This window comes from Aethalodelphis obliquidens, unplaced genomic scaffold (assembly GCF_003676395.1).
Source record: "Aethalodelphis obliquidens isolate GAN/ISIS:26980383/991018 unplaced genomic scaffold, ASM367639v1 scaffold48, whole genome shotgun sequence".
Lineage (NCBI taxonomy): Eukaryota > Metazoa > Chordata > Mammalia > Artiodactyla > Delphinidae > Aethalodelphis > Aethalodelphis obliquidens.
The window spans coordinates 12,545,604-12,566,883 of record NW_020837992.1 but is presented as its reverse complement, the minus strand read 5'-3'; the positions used below and the strand labels follow the sequence as shown (position 1 = coordinate 12,566,883).

General features: G+C 36.4%; 1 protein-coding gene across 1 annotated transcript in view; it reads left to right on the top strand.

Moving 5' to 3' along the window:
• The window catches only part of HMCN1 (hemicentin 1), a 525,244-nt gene that overhangs the window by 410,937 nt on the left and 93,027 nt on the right, over window positions 1-21,280 (top strand). Inside the window, exons 78-85 of the mRNA XM_027083004.1 lie at window positions 1,711-1,818; window positions 2,259-2,396; window positions 2,511-2,645; window positions 5,867-6,136; window positions 14,300-14,490; window positions 18,477-18,690; window positions 19,830-19,964; window positions 20,368-20,558. Of these exons, the coding sequence (XP_026938805.1) occupies window positions 1,711-1,818; window positions 2,259-2,396; window positions 2,511-2,645; window positions 5,867-6,136; window positions 14,300-14,490; window positions 18,477-18,690; window positions 19,830-19,964; window positions 20,368-20,558 (1,382 nt within the window). The remainder of the gene's footprint in view (window positions 1-1,710; window positions 1,819-2,258; window positions 2,397-2,510; window positions 2,646-5,866; window positions 6,137-14,299; window positions 14,491-18,476; window positions 18,691-19,829; window positions 19,965-20,367; window positions 20,559-21,280) is intronic.

The window sequence follows — 21,280 nt, the reverse complement described above, 5'->3', positions numbered from 1 at the left end:
GCACTTAAGAGTGGGGAGGGGGAACTTGGGAAAGGGATAGAAAAAAAGTCTAAAAACAAAATAACAAATAATATCTAGGACTGATATGAATATATTAAGCATGACCACTGGGATTTTATGTGCATATTTACTAAACCTAAGGCGTAACAAATTTACTGGTTGCCTTTGAGTGAACCACACTTCTTTTATTGGCCAAATAGAATGTCCATTCATTCAACAAACATTTAGTACCTAAAATAGGCTAAATACTCCACTGAGTTTCTGAGGATATAAAACTAAGACAAGGTTCTTGCTTTTAAGGTTTCAATAATTTAGCAAGTAGGGCTGGGTGTTAAGTGCCCTAAATTATATGGATAATTTTTGAGGGTGGTGGTAACCATCATTTATAGAATTTAAGTATTGAAAATTTTATAATATTAAAGAGAAAAAAATTCACCTAAATGGAAGTATAAGTGATTCACATTTGTGTTTCTGGAAATTCATCCTGCATTGGGGAGGTACACTGGAGATTAAAGTAGCAACTAACATCCTGAGGGTTTATGAGTGTGGGCATATTATTCAAAGAGAATTTGTTTATTTCTTCAGTAGAAGGGAAATAATGAAAGATTTGTTCTCAGGATAGAACTTGGCTTTCAAAGCATTTGTAGTATTTTGGCTATCTCAGAAATCTGCATAAACGGGTAGCAAGTAAAGTCATAAAATATAAATTAACTACTCTTGGGCTTCCCTGGTGGCTCAGTGGTTGAGAGTCCGCCTGCCGATGCAGGGGACACGGGTTCGTGCCCCGGTCTGGGAAGATCCCACATGCCGTGGAGCGGCTGGGCCCGTGAGCCATGGCCGCTGAGCCTGCGCGTCCGGAGCCTGTGCTCCGCAACGGGAGAGGCCACAACAGTAAGAGGCCCACATACCGCAAAACAAACAAACAAAAAAAAAATTAACTACTCTTCAGCACAAAGTACTGTGCTAAGAAAACAGTTTAGAACTTTTCTCAAAATGTTAAACAGTTACCATATGACCCAGCAACTCCATTCCTAGGTCCCTACCTAGAGAAATGAAAGCATATGTCCACCCAAAGACTTATATGCAAATGTTCATACAGCATCATTCACAATAGCCAAAAACATAGAAACAATGTAAATGTCCATCAACTGGTGAATGGATAAACAAAATGTGGATAATTCACAGGATGGAATTCTATTTAGCAATAAAATGGAACAAAAATATTGACACCTGCTGCAGCAGATGAAACTCAAAAACTATGCTCACAGTAGAAGTCAGACACAAAAGCCTTCTGTATGATCCCATCTATATGAAATTTCCAGAAAAGGCCAATATATATAGAAATTAGATTACTGATTGCTTACAGTTGGGGTTGAGAGTGAGGCAGGACTATAAGTGGAGTGAGATTTCTTTGGGCATAATGGAAATTTTCTAAAATTAAATTATAATTGCACAACTCTGTAAATATACTAAAAATCATTGTATTGTACATTTAAGTCAGTGAATTTTATGGTCTGTAAGTTTTGCCTAAATAAAGCTGTTAATAGTGATTTTTTAAAAAATACTGTGGTAGGTAAGCACAGGGGGTACAAGTATGAGTACAAGCCATGCACTATGCTAGGGGGCAGACTCACACAAAATCAAAGAGACATGATTTATCAAACCAGAAAAACAGGGATGCACTGTGCATGAAAAATTTTTCCTTTTTAGGAGCAATTGAAATATTTGCCACTCAATTAAGCCATGCTGGAAGATATACTTGTGTTGCCAGGAATGCAGCTGGCTCTGCACATCGACATGTGAGCCTTTATGTCCAAGGTATGAAAGGTTATTTATTCATTAAAATTTTGCTGTTGTACTTTTCTAAGTCATGTTTATTCTTGACAGGTGGTACCATCTAGAGTCATAAACCACAGTAATATTTTGGGGATATGAAAGCCTGATAGATGTTCTTCAATAGACTAAAGAAAACATACAGATGACAAACCACACAAAACAACCCCTAAATTATTTGTCTTCTTGAATTTTTATGAACTGTTTCTGACTTTAGTCTTTTCTATGGAGTTCTTCTAATGGAAACTGGATATAGTAACAAGACTCAAAAAATGTGATATGACCTCTATTTGCTTTTCCCTGGGACAATGAAATCACTAATATTTTGGAATTTTGAATTCGGTCATGTTTAACCTCATGGCTACTACAGACATTTATGCTACTAACTAGAGCCTTTGCTTATTTCTGCTGATTGGTTCTTATAGAGCCTCCAGTCATTCGGCCTCAGCCAAGTGAACTAGCCGTCATTCTAAACAATCCCATTTTATTACCATGTGAAGCAACAGGGACTCCCAGTCCTTTCATCACTTGGCAAAAGGAAGGTATCAATGTCATCACTTCAGGTACCGTTTCAATCAAGAAAATAATGGCAATTCAGTTTTATAATTCAGAAGTCGGTATGATTTTTTAATGAAAATAAAAATTCTTCTCACTCTGCTTTTGTAACTATGATGTAGGTAGAAGCCATGCAGTTCTTCCTCGTGGTGGCTTGCAGATCTCCAGAGCTGTCAGAGAGGATGCTGGTACTTACATGTGTGTGGCTCAGAATCCAGCTGGTACAGCCTTGGGCAAAATCAAGTTAAATGTCCAAGGTACCTAAATAATGAATCTCTATGTCTTCATTGCAAAGATGCTTATAATAGTGTATATCAGAATTCATATATCTAAAGTAATGATGCCACCATAGTTCTTAATTAACATTCTTAGTTTATATTATCCTATATGTTTTTCTATTAACCTCATGAAGGAAAAAATTTAGTGCTTGGGTGTTTTGGGGCATTATTTGTATAAGAAAACTGAGGCATCTCATGATATTTTGAATTTCTGTGAACCTCTATTTGGTACTTTCATTGTAGCGCATATTTAAGGTGATTTTTAAAACTATTCTCTCTATACTACTACTTTGTATACATTACAAAATACTGGATTGTAATATCCACTTAAAAAACATCGTAAATTTTTAAAATTTTAAAGAATCACCAATAAGAGTCATGAAACAAAAAAGTAAATCATAATTGCAATTAAACCAGCTTGATGGAAAAAAATATTCTGAAGACAGTGGGGTTTTTTTCACATTTAACTTATATTTTCTTGATGTAATATTCATATCTTACATGCATTGTTTTTGTGGATCAAGACGTGACCTAGAGATGGGTTCCGAGCTGCTCAGTTTGCATGGCTGATTTGAATTTCCTTGTAGTGTGATTTTCTTGTGGTGAATTAATAACTGTAGTAAAGCTCACTTACCTGCAGATTGTAAATCTAATTTATTTGTATTTTTCAACACTTCTTTAACAAGTGTTTATTGGGATAATAAGTAGAAATACATTGACCATTATAGATATGATCCTTTCCTTATAGTGTGGAGAAGGAAAAAAATGAAACTACCAAATAAATGAAATTATGATAAATTCTGACATATGCTATGCAGAGGGAAAACAAAGGGCTGAGATGGAGAATAGTGGGAAAATGTGGGGACCACTTTACACTAGTGGTTAAAGTAGGCTTTAACCTACTGATGGGGGTACCATTGGAGCTGAGGGGGTTTACCATTGGAGCTGAGACCTGAATGATGAGCTAGGATGAGCCACGTAAAGGTAGCAGAGTGTCCAAGGAAGAGCGGGCAGCATGTGCAATGGCCCCAAGGCAGGAAAGGGTAAGAAAAGGAGCGTGCCAGTGTGGCTGACAGTAATGAACGTGGGAAGGCTGGCAAAATGTGAAGGAGGTCAGAAGAGAAAGTGGGACCAGTGCACAGAGTGCCCAAAGGACCAGAGGAGGGGTAAGATTTCCTTCCGTGTGCAATGTTGAAGCCTTTTAATGATTTAACCAAGACTCTTGTTTGGTTTTAGGAAGACCTCTTTTGCTGGTATGTAGATAATGATTTCGAGAAAGCACAAGACTAGAGCTGGAAGAACTAGTAAAGTGCTCTAGGCATCATGTGATACGGTCTGGCTGGGAGTGCGAGCGGGTGTGTGAGTTGCAGGGGAAAATGAACAAGAAGTGGTGGATTCAAGAACTCTTTGGAGATGTAATTGCCAGGATTGCTGATTAATCAGATTGGGAGGTTAGGAAAAGAGAAGAGTTAACGATGTTTCCTGGGCTTTGGGCCTGAGCTAGAGATGGGAGATAGTGCTGTGAGGGATGCAAGGGGAGGAACTGGTTTGGGAGGAGGGAAAGCGTGACTTCTGTTTAATCATGTTAGATGTGGGAAATTATTAGAAATCCTAGCAGAGATGTCAAAAAGTGTTGAATATTTATGAATTCAGAACTCAAGGGAGAAGTATAGTCTAAGATATAAATTTGGAAGTAATCAGGGTATTTCAGTCTATAAGACTGGATGAGAATTTGGACCAAAAATATCTTAAGGACAAAGCCCCAGGACTCTGCATTGTTAAGAGGTCTGAGAAAAGAGAGAACACTGGAAAAGAGAGAATACAAAGGAGAGGGAAGAGATGACAGAGGAAAACTAGATGGAGGCTAGGAGAGGACAGTGTTTCAAGAAGGGAGTAGACAGCTTTTTTAATGCAAGCGAAAGGTCAGTTAGGATGATGACCAAGAAATATTCATTGGTTTTGGCAACACTGAGGGTCATAGAAAAGAATTAGTGAGGGTTTTTCCCTTCACTAATTGATTAAAACTATTGATATGAAAAAAAGAAACACTTTTTTTCAAAAAAGAAAAAGAAACACTTTGAACAATTAACAGCATTTCAATATTCCAAAATGGGAAAATGTGGGGACCACTTTACACTAGTGGTTAAAGTAAGCTTTAACAACTGCTTGGTGTCAGGGGGGATACTATTGGAGCTGAGGTGGGTACCACTGGAGCTGAGACCTGAATGATGAGCTAGGATGAGCCATGTAAAAGTAGCAGAGTGTCCAAGGAAGAGAGGGCAGCATGTGCAATAGCCCCAAGGCAGGAAAGGGTAAGAAAAGCTCAGTAGAATATCCTTAGTGTAATCTATTGTAAACACTAGGAATCTGTTGTAGACACTAGGAAGAGAAATTCTAATCATAAGCCCTTCCACCATTTTCTGAAGAAGTGCAAAGAGTTCTATCTCTATACCATCAACCCTTGACCAACACGGTTTGAACCGTGCAGGTCCACTTATACATGGATTTGTTTTCAGTAGTAAATACTACATTACTGTACCATCCAAGGTTGGTTGAATCTGCAGATGCAAAAACCACAGATACAGAGGAGACAAGGATACAGAGGGCCAACTATAAGTTATATTCAGATTTTCGGTAGCACACAGGGTCGTCATCCCTAACCCCTGCGTTGTTCAAGGGTTAATTGTAATTCTTTTCCATATTCTACTTCTTTATTCCTTTATTCATTAACAAAATACCTTGTTAAATATGGCCACTGTATATGAGATCATAAGCACTGTAGGAAACACATGAATAAAAGGATCTTTGAGCAGGTGAACAATTTCCAAACCTTGACGGGGTCTATTTTGGAAGTTTTAAGTAGCTGATGAATCACAATACATGTATGTTAAAGAAAATACCTCTGTCAACACAGTCTAAGTTTTCTGGACATGAAATCCCTCATGAGTACATGTTTATATCCTTATTTAAAATTGATTATCATTTATATTTGTTAACTAGATAGAGAATAATTTTCTACAATGGGTTCAATGAATTTTCTTTTCCAACGCAAATAAGCTATAGCAATCCTTTGGTGATGATATGGTAAAGTCAGGGCTTTGTTTCTTGTCAATGTGACTTCACTTTGCTAGAGTAATACTGTAGTGTGTAAATGGTACATTCCTGCTTTTAAGGTAACATTCAAACCTTGTATCTTTTAGTTCCTCCAGTCATTAGCCCCCATCCTAAGGAATATATCATTGCTGTGGATAAGCCCATCATGCTACCCTGTGAGGCAGATGGCCTCCCACCACCTGACATTACGTGGCATAAAGATGGGCATGTAATTATGGAATCAATCCGCCAGCACATCCTCAGCTCTGGAGCTCTGCAAATAGCATTTGCTCAGCCTGGTGATGCTGGCCAGTACACGTGCACAGCAGCTAATGTGGCAGGATCAAGCAGCACGAGCACCAAGCTCACTGTCCATGGTAGGTTGTTTAGCATAAATCATTTTTAGTGTGCTACATGACCATGGCAAAGAAAAAAAACACCAGGAAAAAAAATACGATGAAAATCAAAACAATGTAAAACAGTAATGAAGAGTGGAGTGTGTGTGTTCATGTGGTATGTAGGTACACTTGCCCTTCAAATATGTTTTTGGTAGGCTATGTTTATTCGTGTGTGCACATATGTGTGTGACAAAGAGAGATTTTATTAATAAAGCCAGGATAATTAATGTGTTGCCAGTCCCCTCATAATGTGATTATTGGGATCTTTAATTGAGCTTATGAGGAGTCTATTTGTTTTGTTATTCTTATGCTTTACTTTTCAAGTTGCAAGTCATCTTGGCTCAAAACTAATCACCATGTGACCTACATTATAAATGTAATGTGAATCTAATGAGAATTGGAGATCTATTTGATTCATTATTTTAAAGTATTTAGCAAAATATTTACAGGTATATTTGAATAATAGAAAAAATACCATTTTTTCCTTTGCATTCAGACAACTAACAAAATACCTAAAGATCAGCATTGAAATATTTTAGTTGTTATTTTGTTATTTTTTTAATTGTATACTTTTAAGACTAAAGGTAGAATACCTATTAATATCAGTGGTAAGAAACAATAAGTAAATTAAACTATTTCCAACTACTATTTTCAGAGGTAACTCTTGTTTTAATGATGAGTTTCTACTTTTTCCCTTTTTAAAAAATGTGTGAAAGCTGTTTTTTATCTTTCAGGTGTATTTGAATTTTCTACAGTTTTATACCTGCTCTCAGTTAATATAATTGAACTAATTAATACACATTAGTCCTTTAGTTTCAAGTAAATAATATTCCTTCTTTCAAGTGTTCGTAGAAAATTTACCAAAATTGACCATATACTAAACAACAAAGAAACTGTTAATAATAATTTAAAAGTATAGGCCACAATTCCTGCCCACAGTGCAATGAAGCTAGAAATGTGTAATGAACTTTTAATGCCAAAACCCCAACCCCAGCCATATTAAAAAATACCATTCTAGTCAACAAGTAGGTCAAAGAATATGGTTTTATTTTCAGATTATTTAGAAAAAAATAAGGACACCACATATCAAAATGTATGGTGTGTGGCCAAACTATAATCAAATATAAAGTCACAGCCTTAAAATTTTCATTTTGAAAAAGAATGAATTTAAGTAAATGTACTAATGCTGCAACTTTGTAACCATTAGAAGAGTTGAAGTATAAACTCCAAGGAAACCACGATAAAGGAGATAATAAAAATATAGCATACATTAATGAAAAACGAATATTTGTGACATACCATTCAGCAAAATAGATTTTTGATTTTCCGTATTATCTCTTGTTTATGCATACAATCATTCACATAATCTTTGTATATTTACTCATGATAAAAAAATAATTTTTGCTGAAACCAATTGTTCTAAAAAATGTCATTAAGATTGATCCATTTCTCAGCAATGTATTTGAATAATTCCAAAATTTATTGTTTTGTGGGAAGTGTATTTTTACTTTTTTGTGTTTTTCTTATTAGCCATCCATTTTATACACATCAGTGTATACATGTCAATCCCAATCGCCCAATTCATCACACCACCACCACCACCACCCCACAGGTTTCCTCCCTTGATGTCCATACGATTTTTTTCTCTACTTCTGTGTCTCAATTTCTGCTCTGCAAACTGGTTCATCTGTTCCATTTTCTAGGTTCCACATATATGCGTTAACGTACGATATTTGTTTTTCTCTTTCTGACTTACTCACTCTGTATGACAGTCTCTAGATGCATCCACATCTCTACAAATGACCCAATTTTGTTCCTTTTTATGGCTGAGTAATATCCCATTGTATATATATACCACATCTTGTTTATCCATTTGTCTGTCGATGGGCATTTAGGTTGCTTCTATGACCTGGCTATTGTAAATAGTGCTGCAGTGAACATTGGGGTGCATGTGTCTTTTTGAATTATGGTTTTCTCTGGGTATATGCCCAGTAGTGGGATTGCTGGGTCATGCGGTAATTCTACTTTTAGTTCTTTAAGGAACCTCCATACTGTTCTCCATAGTGGCTGTATGAATTTACATTCCCACCAAGAGTGCAAGAGGGTTCCCTTTTCTCCACACCCTCTCCATCATTCGTTGTTTGTAGATTTTTTGATGATGCCCATTCTAACTTGTGTGAGGGGGTGCCTCACTGTAGTTTTGATTTGCATTTCTCTAATAATTAGTGATGTTGAGCAGCTTTTCATGTGCTTCTTGGCCATCTGTATGTCTTCTTTGGAGAAATGTCTATTTAGGTCTTCTGCCCATTTTTGTTTTGGGTTGTTTGTATTTTTAATATTGAGCTGCATGAGCTGTTTATATATTTTGGAGATTAATCCTTTGTCCGATGATTCATTTACAAATATTTTTGTCCCCTACTGAGGGTTGTCGTTTCATCTTGTTTCTGGTTTCCCTTGCTGTGCAAAAGCTTTGAAGTTTCATTGGGTCCCATTTGTTTATTTTTGTTTTTATTTCCATTACTCTAGGAGTTGGATCAAAAAAGATCTTGCAGTGATTTATGTCAAAGAGTGTTCTTCCTATGTTTTCCTCAAAGAGTTTTATAGTGTCCGGTGTTACATTTAGGTCTCTAATCCATTTTGAGTTTATTTTTGTGTATGGTGTTAGGGAGTGTTCTAATTTCATTCTTTTATATTAGCTGTCCAGTTTTCCCAGCACCACTTATTGAAGGGACCATCTCTTCTCCATTGTGTATCCTTGCCTCCTTTGTGATAGGTTAGTTGACCATAGGTGCGTGGGTTTATTTCTGGGCTTTCTATCCTGTTCCATTGATCTATATTTCTGTTTTTGTGCCAGTACCATACTGTCTAGATTACTGTAGCTTTGTAGTATAGTCTGAAGTCAGGGAGTCTGATTCCTCCAGCTCCGTTTTTTCCCCTCAAATCTGCTTTGGCTGTTTGCAGTCTTTTGTGTCTCCATACAAATTTAAAGATTTTTTTGTTCTACTTCTGTAAAAAATGCCGTTGGTAATTTGATAGGGATTGCATTGAATCTGTAGTTTGCTTTTGGTAATACATTCATTTTCACAATATTGATTCTTCCAATCCAAGAACATGGTATATCTCTCCATCTGTTGGTATCATCTTTAATTTCTTTCATCAGTGTCTTATAGCTTTCTGCATACAGGTCTTTTGTCTCCCTAGGTAGGTTTCTTCCTAGGTATTTTATTCTTTTGGTTGCAATGGTAAATAGGAGTGTTACCTTAATATCTCTTTCAGATTTTTCATCATTAGTGTATAAGAATGCAAGAGATTTCTGTGCATTAATTTTGTATCGTGCAACTTTACCAAATTCATTGATTAGCTCTAGTAGTTTTCTGGTGGCACCTTTAGGATTCTCTAGGTATAGTATCATGTCATCTGCAAACAGTGACAATTTTGCTTCTTCTTTTACAGCTTGTATTCCTTTTATTTCTTTTTCTTCTCTGATTGCCATAGCTATCCAAAACTATATTGAATAATAGTGGTGAGAGTGGACATCCTTGTCTTATTCCTGATCTTAGATGCAATGCTTTCAGTTTTTCACCATTGAGAATGATGTTTGCTCTGGGTTTGTTGTATATGGTCTTTATTATGTTGAAGTAGGTTCCCTCTATGCCCACTTTCTGGAGAGTTTTTATCATAAATCGGTGTTGAATTTTGTCAAAAGCTTTTTCTGCATCTATTGAGATGATCATATGGTTTTTATTCTTCAATTTGTTAATATGGTGTATCACATTGATTGATTTGCATATATTGAAGAATCACTGCATCTCTCAGATAATCTCACTTAATCATGGTGTATGATCCTATTAATGTGTTGTTGGATTCTGTTTGCTAGTATTTTGTTGAGGATTTTTGCATTTATATTCATCAGTGATATTGGTCTGTAATTTTCCATTTTGTAGTGTCTTTGTTTGGTTTTGGTATCAGGGTGATGGTGGCCTCACAGAATGAGTTTGGGAGTGTTCCTTCCTCTGCAATTTTTTGCAAGAGTTTGAGAAGGATGGGTGTTAGCTGTTCTCTAAATGTTTGATAGAATTCACCTGTGAAGCCATCTGATCCTGGACTTTTGTTTCTTGGAAGAATTTTAATCACAGTTTCAATTTCATTACTTGTGGTTGGTCTGTTCATATTTTCTATTTCTTCCTGATTCAGTCTTGGACGTTATACCTATCTAAGAATTTGTCCATTTCTTCCAGGTTGTCCATTTTATTGGCATAGAGTTGCTTGTAGTAGTCTCTTAGTATGCTTTGTATTTCTGTGGTGTCTGTTGTAACTTCTCCTTTTTCATTTCTAATTTTATTGATTTGAGTCCTCTCCCTCTTTTTCTTGATGAGTCTGGGTAATAGTTTATCAATTTTGTTTATCTTCTCGAAGAACCAGCTTTTAGTTTTATTGATCTTTGCTATTGTTTTCTTTGCTTCTATTTCATTTATTTCTGATCTGATCTTTATGATTTCTTTCCTTCTGCTAACTTTGGGTTTTGTTTGTTCTTCTTTCTCTAGGTCCTTTAGGTGTAAGGTTACATTGTTTATTTGAGATGTTTCTTGTTTCTTGAGGTAGGCTTGTATAGCTATAAACTTCCCTCTTAGAACTGCTTTTGCTGCATCTCATAGGTTTTGGATCGTCATGTTTTCACTGTCATTTGTCTGTAGGCATTTTTTGATTTCCTCTTTGATTTCTTCAGTGATCTCTTGGTTATTTAGTAACGTATTGTTTAGCCTCCATGGTTTCTGTTTTTTACATTTTTTTTCCCTGTAATTGATTTCAAATCTCATAGTGTTGTGGTCAGAAGAGATGCTTGATATGATTTCAATTTTCTTAAATTTACTGAGGCTTTATTTGTGACCCAAGATGTGATCTATCCTGGAGAATATTCTATGCGCACTTGAGAAGAAAGTGTAATCTACTGTTTTTGGATGGAAAGTCCTATGAATATCAGTTAAATCTATCTGGTCTATTGTGTCATTTAAAGCTTCTGTTTCCTTATTAATTATCTGTTCAGATGATCTGTCCATTGGTGTAAATGTAAAAAGTGTAAAAAAGTGCAAAAAATGTAAAAAGTCCCCCACTGTTATTGTGTTACTGTTGATATCCTTTTTTAGAGCTGTTTGCATTTGCCTTATGTATTGAGGTGCTCCTATGTTGGGTGCATATATATTTATAATTGTTACATCTTCTTCTTGGATTGATCCCTTGATCATTACGTAGTGTCCTTCCTTGTCTCTTGTAACATTCTTTATTTTAAAGTCTATTTTATCTGATATGAGAATTGCTACTCCAGCTTTCTTTTGATTTCCATTTGCATGGAATATCTTTTTCCATCCCCTCACTTTCAGTCTGTATGTGTCCCTAGGTCTGAAGTGCGTCTCTTGTAGACAGCATATATATGGGTCTTGTTTTTGTATCCATTCAGCAAGCCTGTGTCTTTTGGTTGGAGCACTTAATCCATTCACTTTTAAGGAAATTATTGATATGTATGTTCCTATTGACATTTTTTTAATTGTTTTGGGTTTGTGTTTGTAGATCCTTTTCTTCTCTTGTGTTTCCCACTTAGAGAGGTTCCTTTAGCATTTGTTGTAGAGCTGGTTTGGTGGTGCTGAATTCTCTTAGTTCTTGCTTGTCTGTAAAGCTTTTGATTTCTCCATCGAATCTAAATGAGATCCTTGCCGGGTAGAGTAATCTTGGTTCTGGTTCTTCCCTTTCATCACTTTAAGTATATCATGCCAGCCCCTTCTGGCTTGTAGAGTTTCTGCTGACAAATCAGCTGTTAACTTTATGGGAGTTCCCTTGTATGTTATTTGTCATTTTTCCCTTGCTGCTTTCAATAATTTTTCTTTGTCTTTAATTTTTGCCAGTTTGATTACTATATGTCTCAGCGTATTTCTCCTTGGGTTTATCCTGTGTGGCACTCTCTGCGCTTCCTGGACTGGGTGGCTATTTCCTTTCCCATGTTGGGGAAATTTTCAACTATAATCTCTTGAAATATTTTCTCGGGTCCTTTCTCTTTCTCTTCTCCTTTTGGGACCCCTATAATGTGAATGTTGTTGCGTTTAATGTTGTCCCAGAGGTCTCTTAGGCTGTCTTCAGTTGTTTTCATTCTTTTTTCTTTACTGTGTTCAGCAGCAGTGAATTCCAGCATTCTGTCTTCCAGGTCACTTATCCGTTCTTCTGCCTCAGTTATTCTGCTATTGAGTCCTTCTAGTATAGTTTTCATTTCAGTTATTGTATTGTTCATCTGCGTTTGTTTGTTCTTTAATTCTTCTAGGTCTTTGTTAAACATTTCTTTCATCTTCTCGATCTTTGCCTCCATTCTTTTTCCAAGGTCCTGGATCATCTTCACTATCATTATTCTGAATTCTTTTTCTGGAAGATTGCCTGTCTCCATTTCAGTTAGTTGTTTTTCTGCGGTTTTATCTTGTTCCTTCATCTGGTACATAGCCCTCTGCCTTTTCATCTGTCTGTCTTTCTGTGAATGTGGTTTTTGTCCCACAGGCTGCAGGATTGTAATTCTTCTTGCTTCTGCTGTCTGCCCTCTTGTGGATGAGGCTATCTAAGAGGCTTGTGGAAGTTTCCTGATGGGAGGGACTGGTGGTTGATAGAGCTCAATAAATCTTTAATCTGCTTGTCTGCTGATGGGTGGGGCTGGGTTCCCTCCCTGTTGGTTGTTTGGTCTGAGACGACCCAACACTGGAGCCTATCCGGGCTCTTTGGTGGGGCTTATGGCAGACTCTGGGAGGGCTCACACCAAGGAATACTTCCCACAACTTCTGCTGCCAGTGTCCTTGTCCCTTGATGAGCCACAGCTGCCCCCCACCTCTACAGGAGACCCTCCACCACTAGCAGGTAGGTCTGGTTCAGTCTCCTATGGGGTCACTGCTCCTTCCCCTGGGTCCCGATGTACACACTACTTTGTGTGTGCCCTCCAAGAGTGGAGTCTCTGTTTCCTCCAGTCCTGTCAAAGTCCTGCAATCAAATCTCACTAGCCTTCACAGTCTGATTCTCTAGGAATTCCTCCTCCCCTTGCCGGACCCCCAGGTTGGTAAGCCTGACATGGGACTCAGAACCTTCACTCCAGTAGGTGGACTTCTGTGGTATAGTTGTTCTCCAGTTTGTGAGTTACCCACCCAGCGGTTATGGAATTTGATTTTATTGTGATAGCGCCCTACCTGCCGTCTCATTTCAGCTTCTCCTTTGTCTTTGCATGTGGGGTATCTTTTTTGGTGAGTTCCCATGTCTTCCTGTCAGTGATTGTTCAGCAATTAGTTGTGATTCCAGTGCTCTTGTAAGAGGGAGTGAGCACACGTCCTTCTACTTTGCCATCTTGAACCAATCTCTATTTTTACTTTTTGAGCCAAGTATTCTTAATATTTTTATGCCTTTCTTTTAGAAGTGAATATCTTAGTTCCATGTTCACTAAAGTATTTGTTAGTACCCTGAAATAGTCAATTGTCCTTTCTATATTGCCTAAATTCTATTTCAAAAAAATTTGAGGCAAAGGCAGTATTTGCACAGAATTATGAAATCACTGTAAAAATTTCTCTGTGACTATAAAAACTGTATTAAATGTCTTTTCTGGTTTTACTTGCATTTGTTGTAACACATGTGAAATATGCAATAAGTAGTTTTTTCTTTAGCACTTTGTGATATTTAATATGGGGTGAGTATTTTACAGTGTTTTTAACTAGGGACTTTTATTAGTCTATCCTCACAATATCTCTGTGATACAAATCTAGCAATTATACAACTATAGAAGCATTTTTGGTTTTAGTTGCTCTTGTTTATTTTACCTTACTGCAATAAGCAAAAGAAACTCAAGTAAGGAAAAGTCAGGAAGTCAAATAAAATCTAAATATTTCTCACCAGTTCTGTCATTTTTTCAGAAATTGATATTCAACAAGTACAGATGCATTAGAATTCTTGCTAGCATCAAAAATATGGATTGCTTTCATAGTAAGAAACAAGTAAACGGCTTGATAAATTTTGTTAGTATTTCTAGCAAGTTACCCTCAAGAAAGTCTATTGTGTGTTAATTTTCAGTGTGAATAAAGATATTATTGAATTCAACATCCTGAATACCTATCATTTTTAAACTCTTCATAGTACCACCTAGAATTCAAAGTACAGAAGTACATTACACCGTCAATGAGAATTCACAAGCCGTTCTTCCATGCGTGGCTGATGGAATCCCCACACCAGCGATTAACTGGAAAAAAGACAATGTTCTTTTGGCTAACTTGTTAGGAAAACACACTGTCGAACCCTATGGGGAGCTCATTCTGGAAAATGTTGTGGTAAGTTTAATAGACACGAATAGATACATTAAGCCAGATTATTAATTCACCTTTTTACATTTAGTGACTTAGCTCGGAAATGTATTTTTTAATAATGAAAGGAAAGAAAGTACTCTTATAAATTCAGGTCAAACAATTAATTTTACACATATTTCATTTTATGTCCCCGAGAATAGTATTTAGCAGATCGTGAGAACTCATAGGTGGCCTCCTTCTAAAATTATTTTATTTTTGTGGAAATCTGTGTTTATCAGGAAAAATTCTAAGCCTCTGTTATATTCCATGTTTGTAACGATGCATGAGGATGGTTAGAAGAGTAGAGATGTAAGAATGTCTGATGTATTATTAAGCAAATACAAAAAGCAGGCTTTTTGCTCTTTTCAGGTTTTTAAATAACTCTTAGTCTTAGGGACCAGTGCAAGCTGGGGTTTTTGAATATTCTTAGGTGGTATGTCGCCAGTCTGCAAAATTGTAGCTATGGGAAGCATCTCAGTTTTTCAGTGTGAGCCCACTTGAAGAGGAATCTGTATCTATGCATAGCACATGACTTTTTAAAAAATTATCATGTGGTTTGAGAGTATCAACACTTGGTACTAAATATTAAACATGATTAAAATGTGAATCACTTTGAGAGCTTTTGTGCCTATCTTATTCCTTTTCATTACCCTTCAAAGTGTCTAAATTTCATTACAAAGTCTTCATAGAATTAAATTTGAACAAATTAAAATGATAAATTGATCACATTCACTTCACAGTATAATTTCAGCCTTTAGCCAGACTCCTGGAATTACCAGATAAATAGCTCTAGTGATAGGTTAACTCTGTCTCATGTGCTAGTAGAAAGTGTATTTATTCAAATCTAAGTTTCCATCAATTCTAAGATGCACCAATATTTTATGTGCCACTAAGACAAAAATATATAGTCAAGTAAACTAGAGAAGATCATCAATTTTTAAGTTGTATCCCAAATTCAGAGATATTAAAAGTTAAAAGTATGAATTTTAGAATTGATAAAATAAGGATAAATTTGTTTGCTTGTTTGTTTGTTTAAGCTGGTAAATATCTCTAGTAGGGATTACTCCCAGGTTCAAGAATGTTGAATTAGGCCCCTTAATCACTCTTAGACCTGAAGAAATTAAGTAAGAAAAGTTTAGACTTTTAGTGAGACAGTGACTCAGATACATTAAGAAATATATCAACAATAAGGTAGCTTATAAAAACTGGATGAAGGACACAAATGATAAGAAGTCTATTTGTGAATAATATGTGCAATCCAGATTTTCAAAAGCTTTACTTCCATAAAATCCTTGATTTTAAACTTAAGTTGTTATAACCTGGGAATTTTAAGAATAGCTAAGTGGTGTCAGAGTGGGGAGACCTTTACATGGAATATGATTTATTCCTGTTTGCCTTTAAAAAAATTAGTATACAACCAACCAAATTTAGATTATATCTATAATGAGTAATTACAATTTTTATGCTGCATTTCCAATCAGTTTTTTGATGCTTCAATGCAAAAATATATATTTGTAAACTTTTTGAAAAGAAGAAAAAGTCTGTAATATGGACCTTAACACAGTCAGAAGCATTCAGTCATTAATTCAACAAATATTTATTTATCAGTGTGATCAACACTGATTTAGGCACTGGGAATAAATACATCAGGGAACAAAGGAATCAAAGATCCTTGCCCTCGTGGAGTTTATTTCTAGAGGAGGGAGATAGACAATAACAAATAAAAATAAACAATGTATTGTTTCATACCAGTTGCCAAAAGAAAACAACTGGTATGAAAAATAAAAGAAGAGCAGGGTATAGGGGATCAGAAGTTGGAGGAGTACAGGTTACATTTTTTTTTTTTTTTTTTTTTGCGGTACGCGGGCCTCTCACTGTTGTGGCCTCTCCCGTTGCGGAGCCGCGCAGGCTCAGCGGCCATGGCTCACGGGCTGAGCCGCTCCGCGGCATGTGGGATCTGCCCCGACCGGGGCATGAACCCGTGTCCCCTGCATCAGCAGGCGGACTCTCAACCACTGCACCACCAGGGAAGCCCCAGGTTACATTTTTAAATAGCATAGTCAGAGTAAATGTCCTTTGGGAAGGAGATATTTTGAGCAAAATTTGAAGGAAGTGAGTTAGCTAAGCAAATATCTGGAAGAGGAGCATCCCAGGCAGAGAAAACTAGGATGCTCTTCCCCCAGATTTTAGGGGCAAAGAAATTAAGGTGGGTGCAAAGAACGCAAGAATGTAAGGTAGGAACATGTCTGATGTATTTGAGAAACAGAAGGCCAGTGAAAGCAAAGAAGAAAAAGAATGCAAAGAGAGAGAAAGAAGTCAGAGAAAAATGAAAGCCAGATACAGGTAGTGTCTTGCAGGTCATAACAATTTTGCATTTTACTCTGAGTAAAATCAGAATCCATTACAGGTTTTGAGCAGGGGAACAATGTGGTCTGCCTTATGTTTTTGTAACATTGCATTGGCTCCTCCTCCCCCTTCCCCCCGCCCCTCTTCCTCCTCCTCCTATTCCATGAGAATACACGGTAGGGAGGCAAGGATAGAAACAGAAAAGACCAGTTGGGAAGATGGTCTGGAGGCAGAGGAGAGATTATAGGACTCAAAGCTGAACATTAGGTCAATCCTCATCTCTGGCCCAATTTCATTCCTTTTTATGGCTGAGTAATATTCCATTGTATATATGTACCACATCTACTGTGTGTAAAATGGACAACTGATGGGAACATGCTGTACAGCACAGGGAACACACCTAGTGCACTGTGGTAACCTAAATGGGAGGGAGGTCCAAAAGGGAGGGGATATCTGTATGCATATGGCTGATTCATTTTGTTGTGCAGTTGAAGCTAACACAGAATTGTAAAGCAACCATACTCCAATAAAAAATTAATAAAAAAAAAAGCTGAACATTAGCAGAGAAGGGGTGAGAGGTGATTGGATTTTGCACATACTTTGAAGCTAGGATTTCCTAGCTAGATTGCAAGTAGAGTCTGAAAAAGAAAAGAATAAAGGATAGTTCAAATGTCTGAGAACAAAGGCATGAACAACTGGAAGAACAAAGTAGCCATCAACTGAGGTGGTGTGAAGGCTGCAGATAGAACAGGAAGGGGAAATGGGGAGTTCAGTTTTGAACATGAGTGTGAGATGTCTTTTAGACATCTAAGCAGAGAGTTGGAATGAAAAGTTTAATGTAGTTGGAATTTGGAAGAAAGATCTGGGCTGGACATCCTGTTACTCATCAGTAGATAGATGATATTTAAAGCCATAAGACTGGATGAGATCACCAAAGCGGTGAGTGCAGATACAGAAGAAAAGAGAACTAAGACTGAGCCCTCTCACATACCAACATAAAGACATTAATGTGGAGGGGAAGCCAGCAAAAGGAGATGGAAAAGGAGCAACCAGTGAAGTAGGAAGGAAACTAGGGGAATGGGGTATCCTGGAAGCCAAGTGAAGACATGGTTTTAAAAAGAAGGAAGCCAGAATTGTGTCAAATGCTGCCAATACATCTAATAAAGTGAGTGCCAAGAGCTGGATTTAGCAGGTGAAAGTTTGGAATTGCAGGTGTTATTGCCCTTACTCTTGCCATTTCCTTTGATAATTTTGGTGGACTTTGGTGCCATATTACCCAGAAAGGCAACTATGCTGTCAAGATTCTAACAGCCTTTGGGACTATTTGCTCTTTATTTGTACATTGCAGTACAGCAGTTGATGTTTAATAAACTTTAAAGTTTTCTGAGATCTTATTATTATAAATTCTATAGTTCTATAAGGTATGGGCTTTTGTTTAAATTCTTATACATTTTAAATTATGTTATTTAAAAGCTAGCCAGATGGTTCAGACTACAAGATGGAAATTTAAACTGTCTTTAAAGAAGAGTGCTCCTTTGGGGACCAAGCTATGTAACTTTATGTATTATAGGTAGTATAATGTAAGATTATGTAATTTTAAGCCGTATGGTTTTTCTTTCTTTAAGCCAGAGGATTCTGGCACCTATACCTGCGTTGCTAACAATGCTGCAGGTGAAGACACACACACCGTCAGCCTGACTGTGCATGTTCTCCCCACTTTTACTGAACTTCCTGGAGATGTGTCATTAAATAAAGGAGAACAGCTACGATTAAACTGTAAAGCAACTGGTATTCCATTGCCCAAGTTAACATGGACCTTCAATAACAATATTATCCCAGGTTGGTAATTTAATTCTTAAGAAGTGAATGGTACACCCATAGAGAACTCAAAACCAATCTCCATTTTTTTTTTAAAGCCCAGGAGCCCTCATCCCTGGGAGGACAAGTGTCTCTATTTGTTAGACTTTATGACCAGCATAAAGATATTGTCTGTAAAGAGAAATTGTTGCATCCCAAAATTGAGTTCTGAAGTACTGCATTTACAAATGCCTTGCTGGAAAATTAGTAATAAGCTTGAGTTTTCTCTGCTATAAAGATTTATGTTAATCACTAGAATTCACCAACTGTATCACCTTAACAATAATAGTATATCTTACTAAAGAAAAATAAACTCTAAAAAACTTAATCAGTACTCTTTTCTGAAAGCGTAGTACTAACTTAGCTATTTCAATTTTTAAAGCTTAATTTTCCACATAATGTTCAGCAGTATGAAACTTTAAAATATAATTTGAATGGGAGAGAACATGCAAGGTAAACATACTTAACATAATCAGATATTGGCTGGTCTAATCAAAATCTTATTTAGTATTGATTATTTTAGGATTAGCATGTTTATCTTATACTCTATTCCAAGTATTGTAAATACCTTTGTAAATATTTATATCATCATCACCTATGGAGAAGTTCAAATTATTACAAAATTAATCTTGTTGTTATTATTTATTACCTAACTAGCGTATATTTTCATGATTTCCCCTCTGAGCTGCCAGGTCAGTTGAATTATATTTTGATGTAAATTGTTTGGGAGGAAAAGTGGTGTGAGAAATGAAATGGAAAATGTCATATTTCTGAATGAAAGATTTTTTGAAACCCAGAGAGACTGTGAGCCAGCTTTAGGCAACCCTTTGAGATGAAAGGTGTACTTCAAATCAAAAATTAATTTTGAAAGATGTTTGTTTTCATTCTCTTCTCCTGTTCCTTCTTTTTTTTTCATTCTTCAAACAAGTGTCTAGAGACACAGCAAATAGCTCAGGAAGAAATCCCTGGAAAAGGCTCTCTCCTCCAGTGTCATAATGAGATCTCTTTGGTTCAGTTGCTAACCAATTCATAAATCTAACCTGCAAAATATTGAGCTGTACTGATTATTTTCCTAGGTTACTGAGAGGCATTTATGTTGCTTTCTACCTTGTTTCCTTCAGCCCACTTTGACAGTGTAAATGGACACAGTGAACTTGTTATTGAAAGGATGTCAAAAGAAGATTCGGGTACTTATGTGTGCACTGCAGAGAACAGCGTTGGTTTTGTGAAGGCAATTGGATTTGTTTATGTGAAAGGTAGATAAAAAGTCTTCTATTTTAAATTTATTTATGATGAATGGTTTGTGTTTTGCCTCCTTATTGTATAGTAATACAATATAACTTCAATTTATTAATCCATTTAGTCTTATTTCACAGATATGCAAATTCATGACATAAAAAAAATTATGAACGTTCAACTCAAAAGTAGGTAAGCAGTATGTAAAGAGATCATTTGGCACAAAATGGAATCATCCACTTAGGTTACTGAAATGGACAAAATTATCTCATTGATTAGCATGAGCAATTAATTCTGGAAGATCCATGGGGCTCAAACGTGGCTTTTCCCCTCTTCACTAAATTATCTTTTAAATAGATCAAAATCACAAAGAAATTATTGAAGCTTCCTTTTTCTTATACTCATCTTTTGTTATTTCCCCAGAACCTCCAGTCTTCAAAGGTGATTACCCTTCTAACTGGATTGAACCACTTGGTGGTAATGCAATCCTGAATTGTGAGGTGAAAGGTGATCCCGCCCCAACTATCCAGTGGAACAGAAGGGGGATGGATATTGAAATTAGCCACAGAATTCGGCAACTTGGAAACGGCTCCCTGGCCATTTATGGCACTATAGTAAGTCACACTGGAATTGTCAGTATGCACTTTAACTGTCACAATCAATGCCTCTCTATAGGTGCCATGGATGGGAAAAGTTTCTAATGCATTCCTATTTTAATCATAAAATCTGAGTCAATGGGTTCTTTTAAAAAACTGAAACAGTGGTTCAAATTGATGATTTTTAGCCCTTCAAAGAAGTACAAGCAATAAAATAATTTTGCTGCTTTGTTCTCCATCATTGACCTATTGTTCAACATCAGTAGATAACTTCCTCAAATCTGTTTTAGAATGCGGAAATTGAAGAATTACAACATTGTAAATTACAAATAAATGTTAGATTTCATCACCAAGTCGATAACTATATTAGGCTGTCCAAAAGTTTCAGTAATTCAGACAGTGATTAGTACTTTAAGTTATTCTAATTTGGGGGTCAAGTGAATGAGATATTTTATCTGAAAAATTCTTAACTAGACTAAATGAGGGTAATTTGTTAACCTACTGTTGAATTAGTTAATTAGTATATACTATCTAATCACCTGCTCCAATGGGCCACTCTCAGTCTTTTCTTCTCCTTGGCTTTATTTCAACCTTAGATGTTATTGATCGTCCCTTCAATTTTGAGATGATTTCTACCTCTAGCTACACGAATGAGTCTCGGGCTTCTTCATTACTGCTTTACCCCCCTTTTCCTCTACGCAAACATTACTACTTCTGAAGTCCTTGGTACTTCTTCTAAT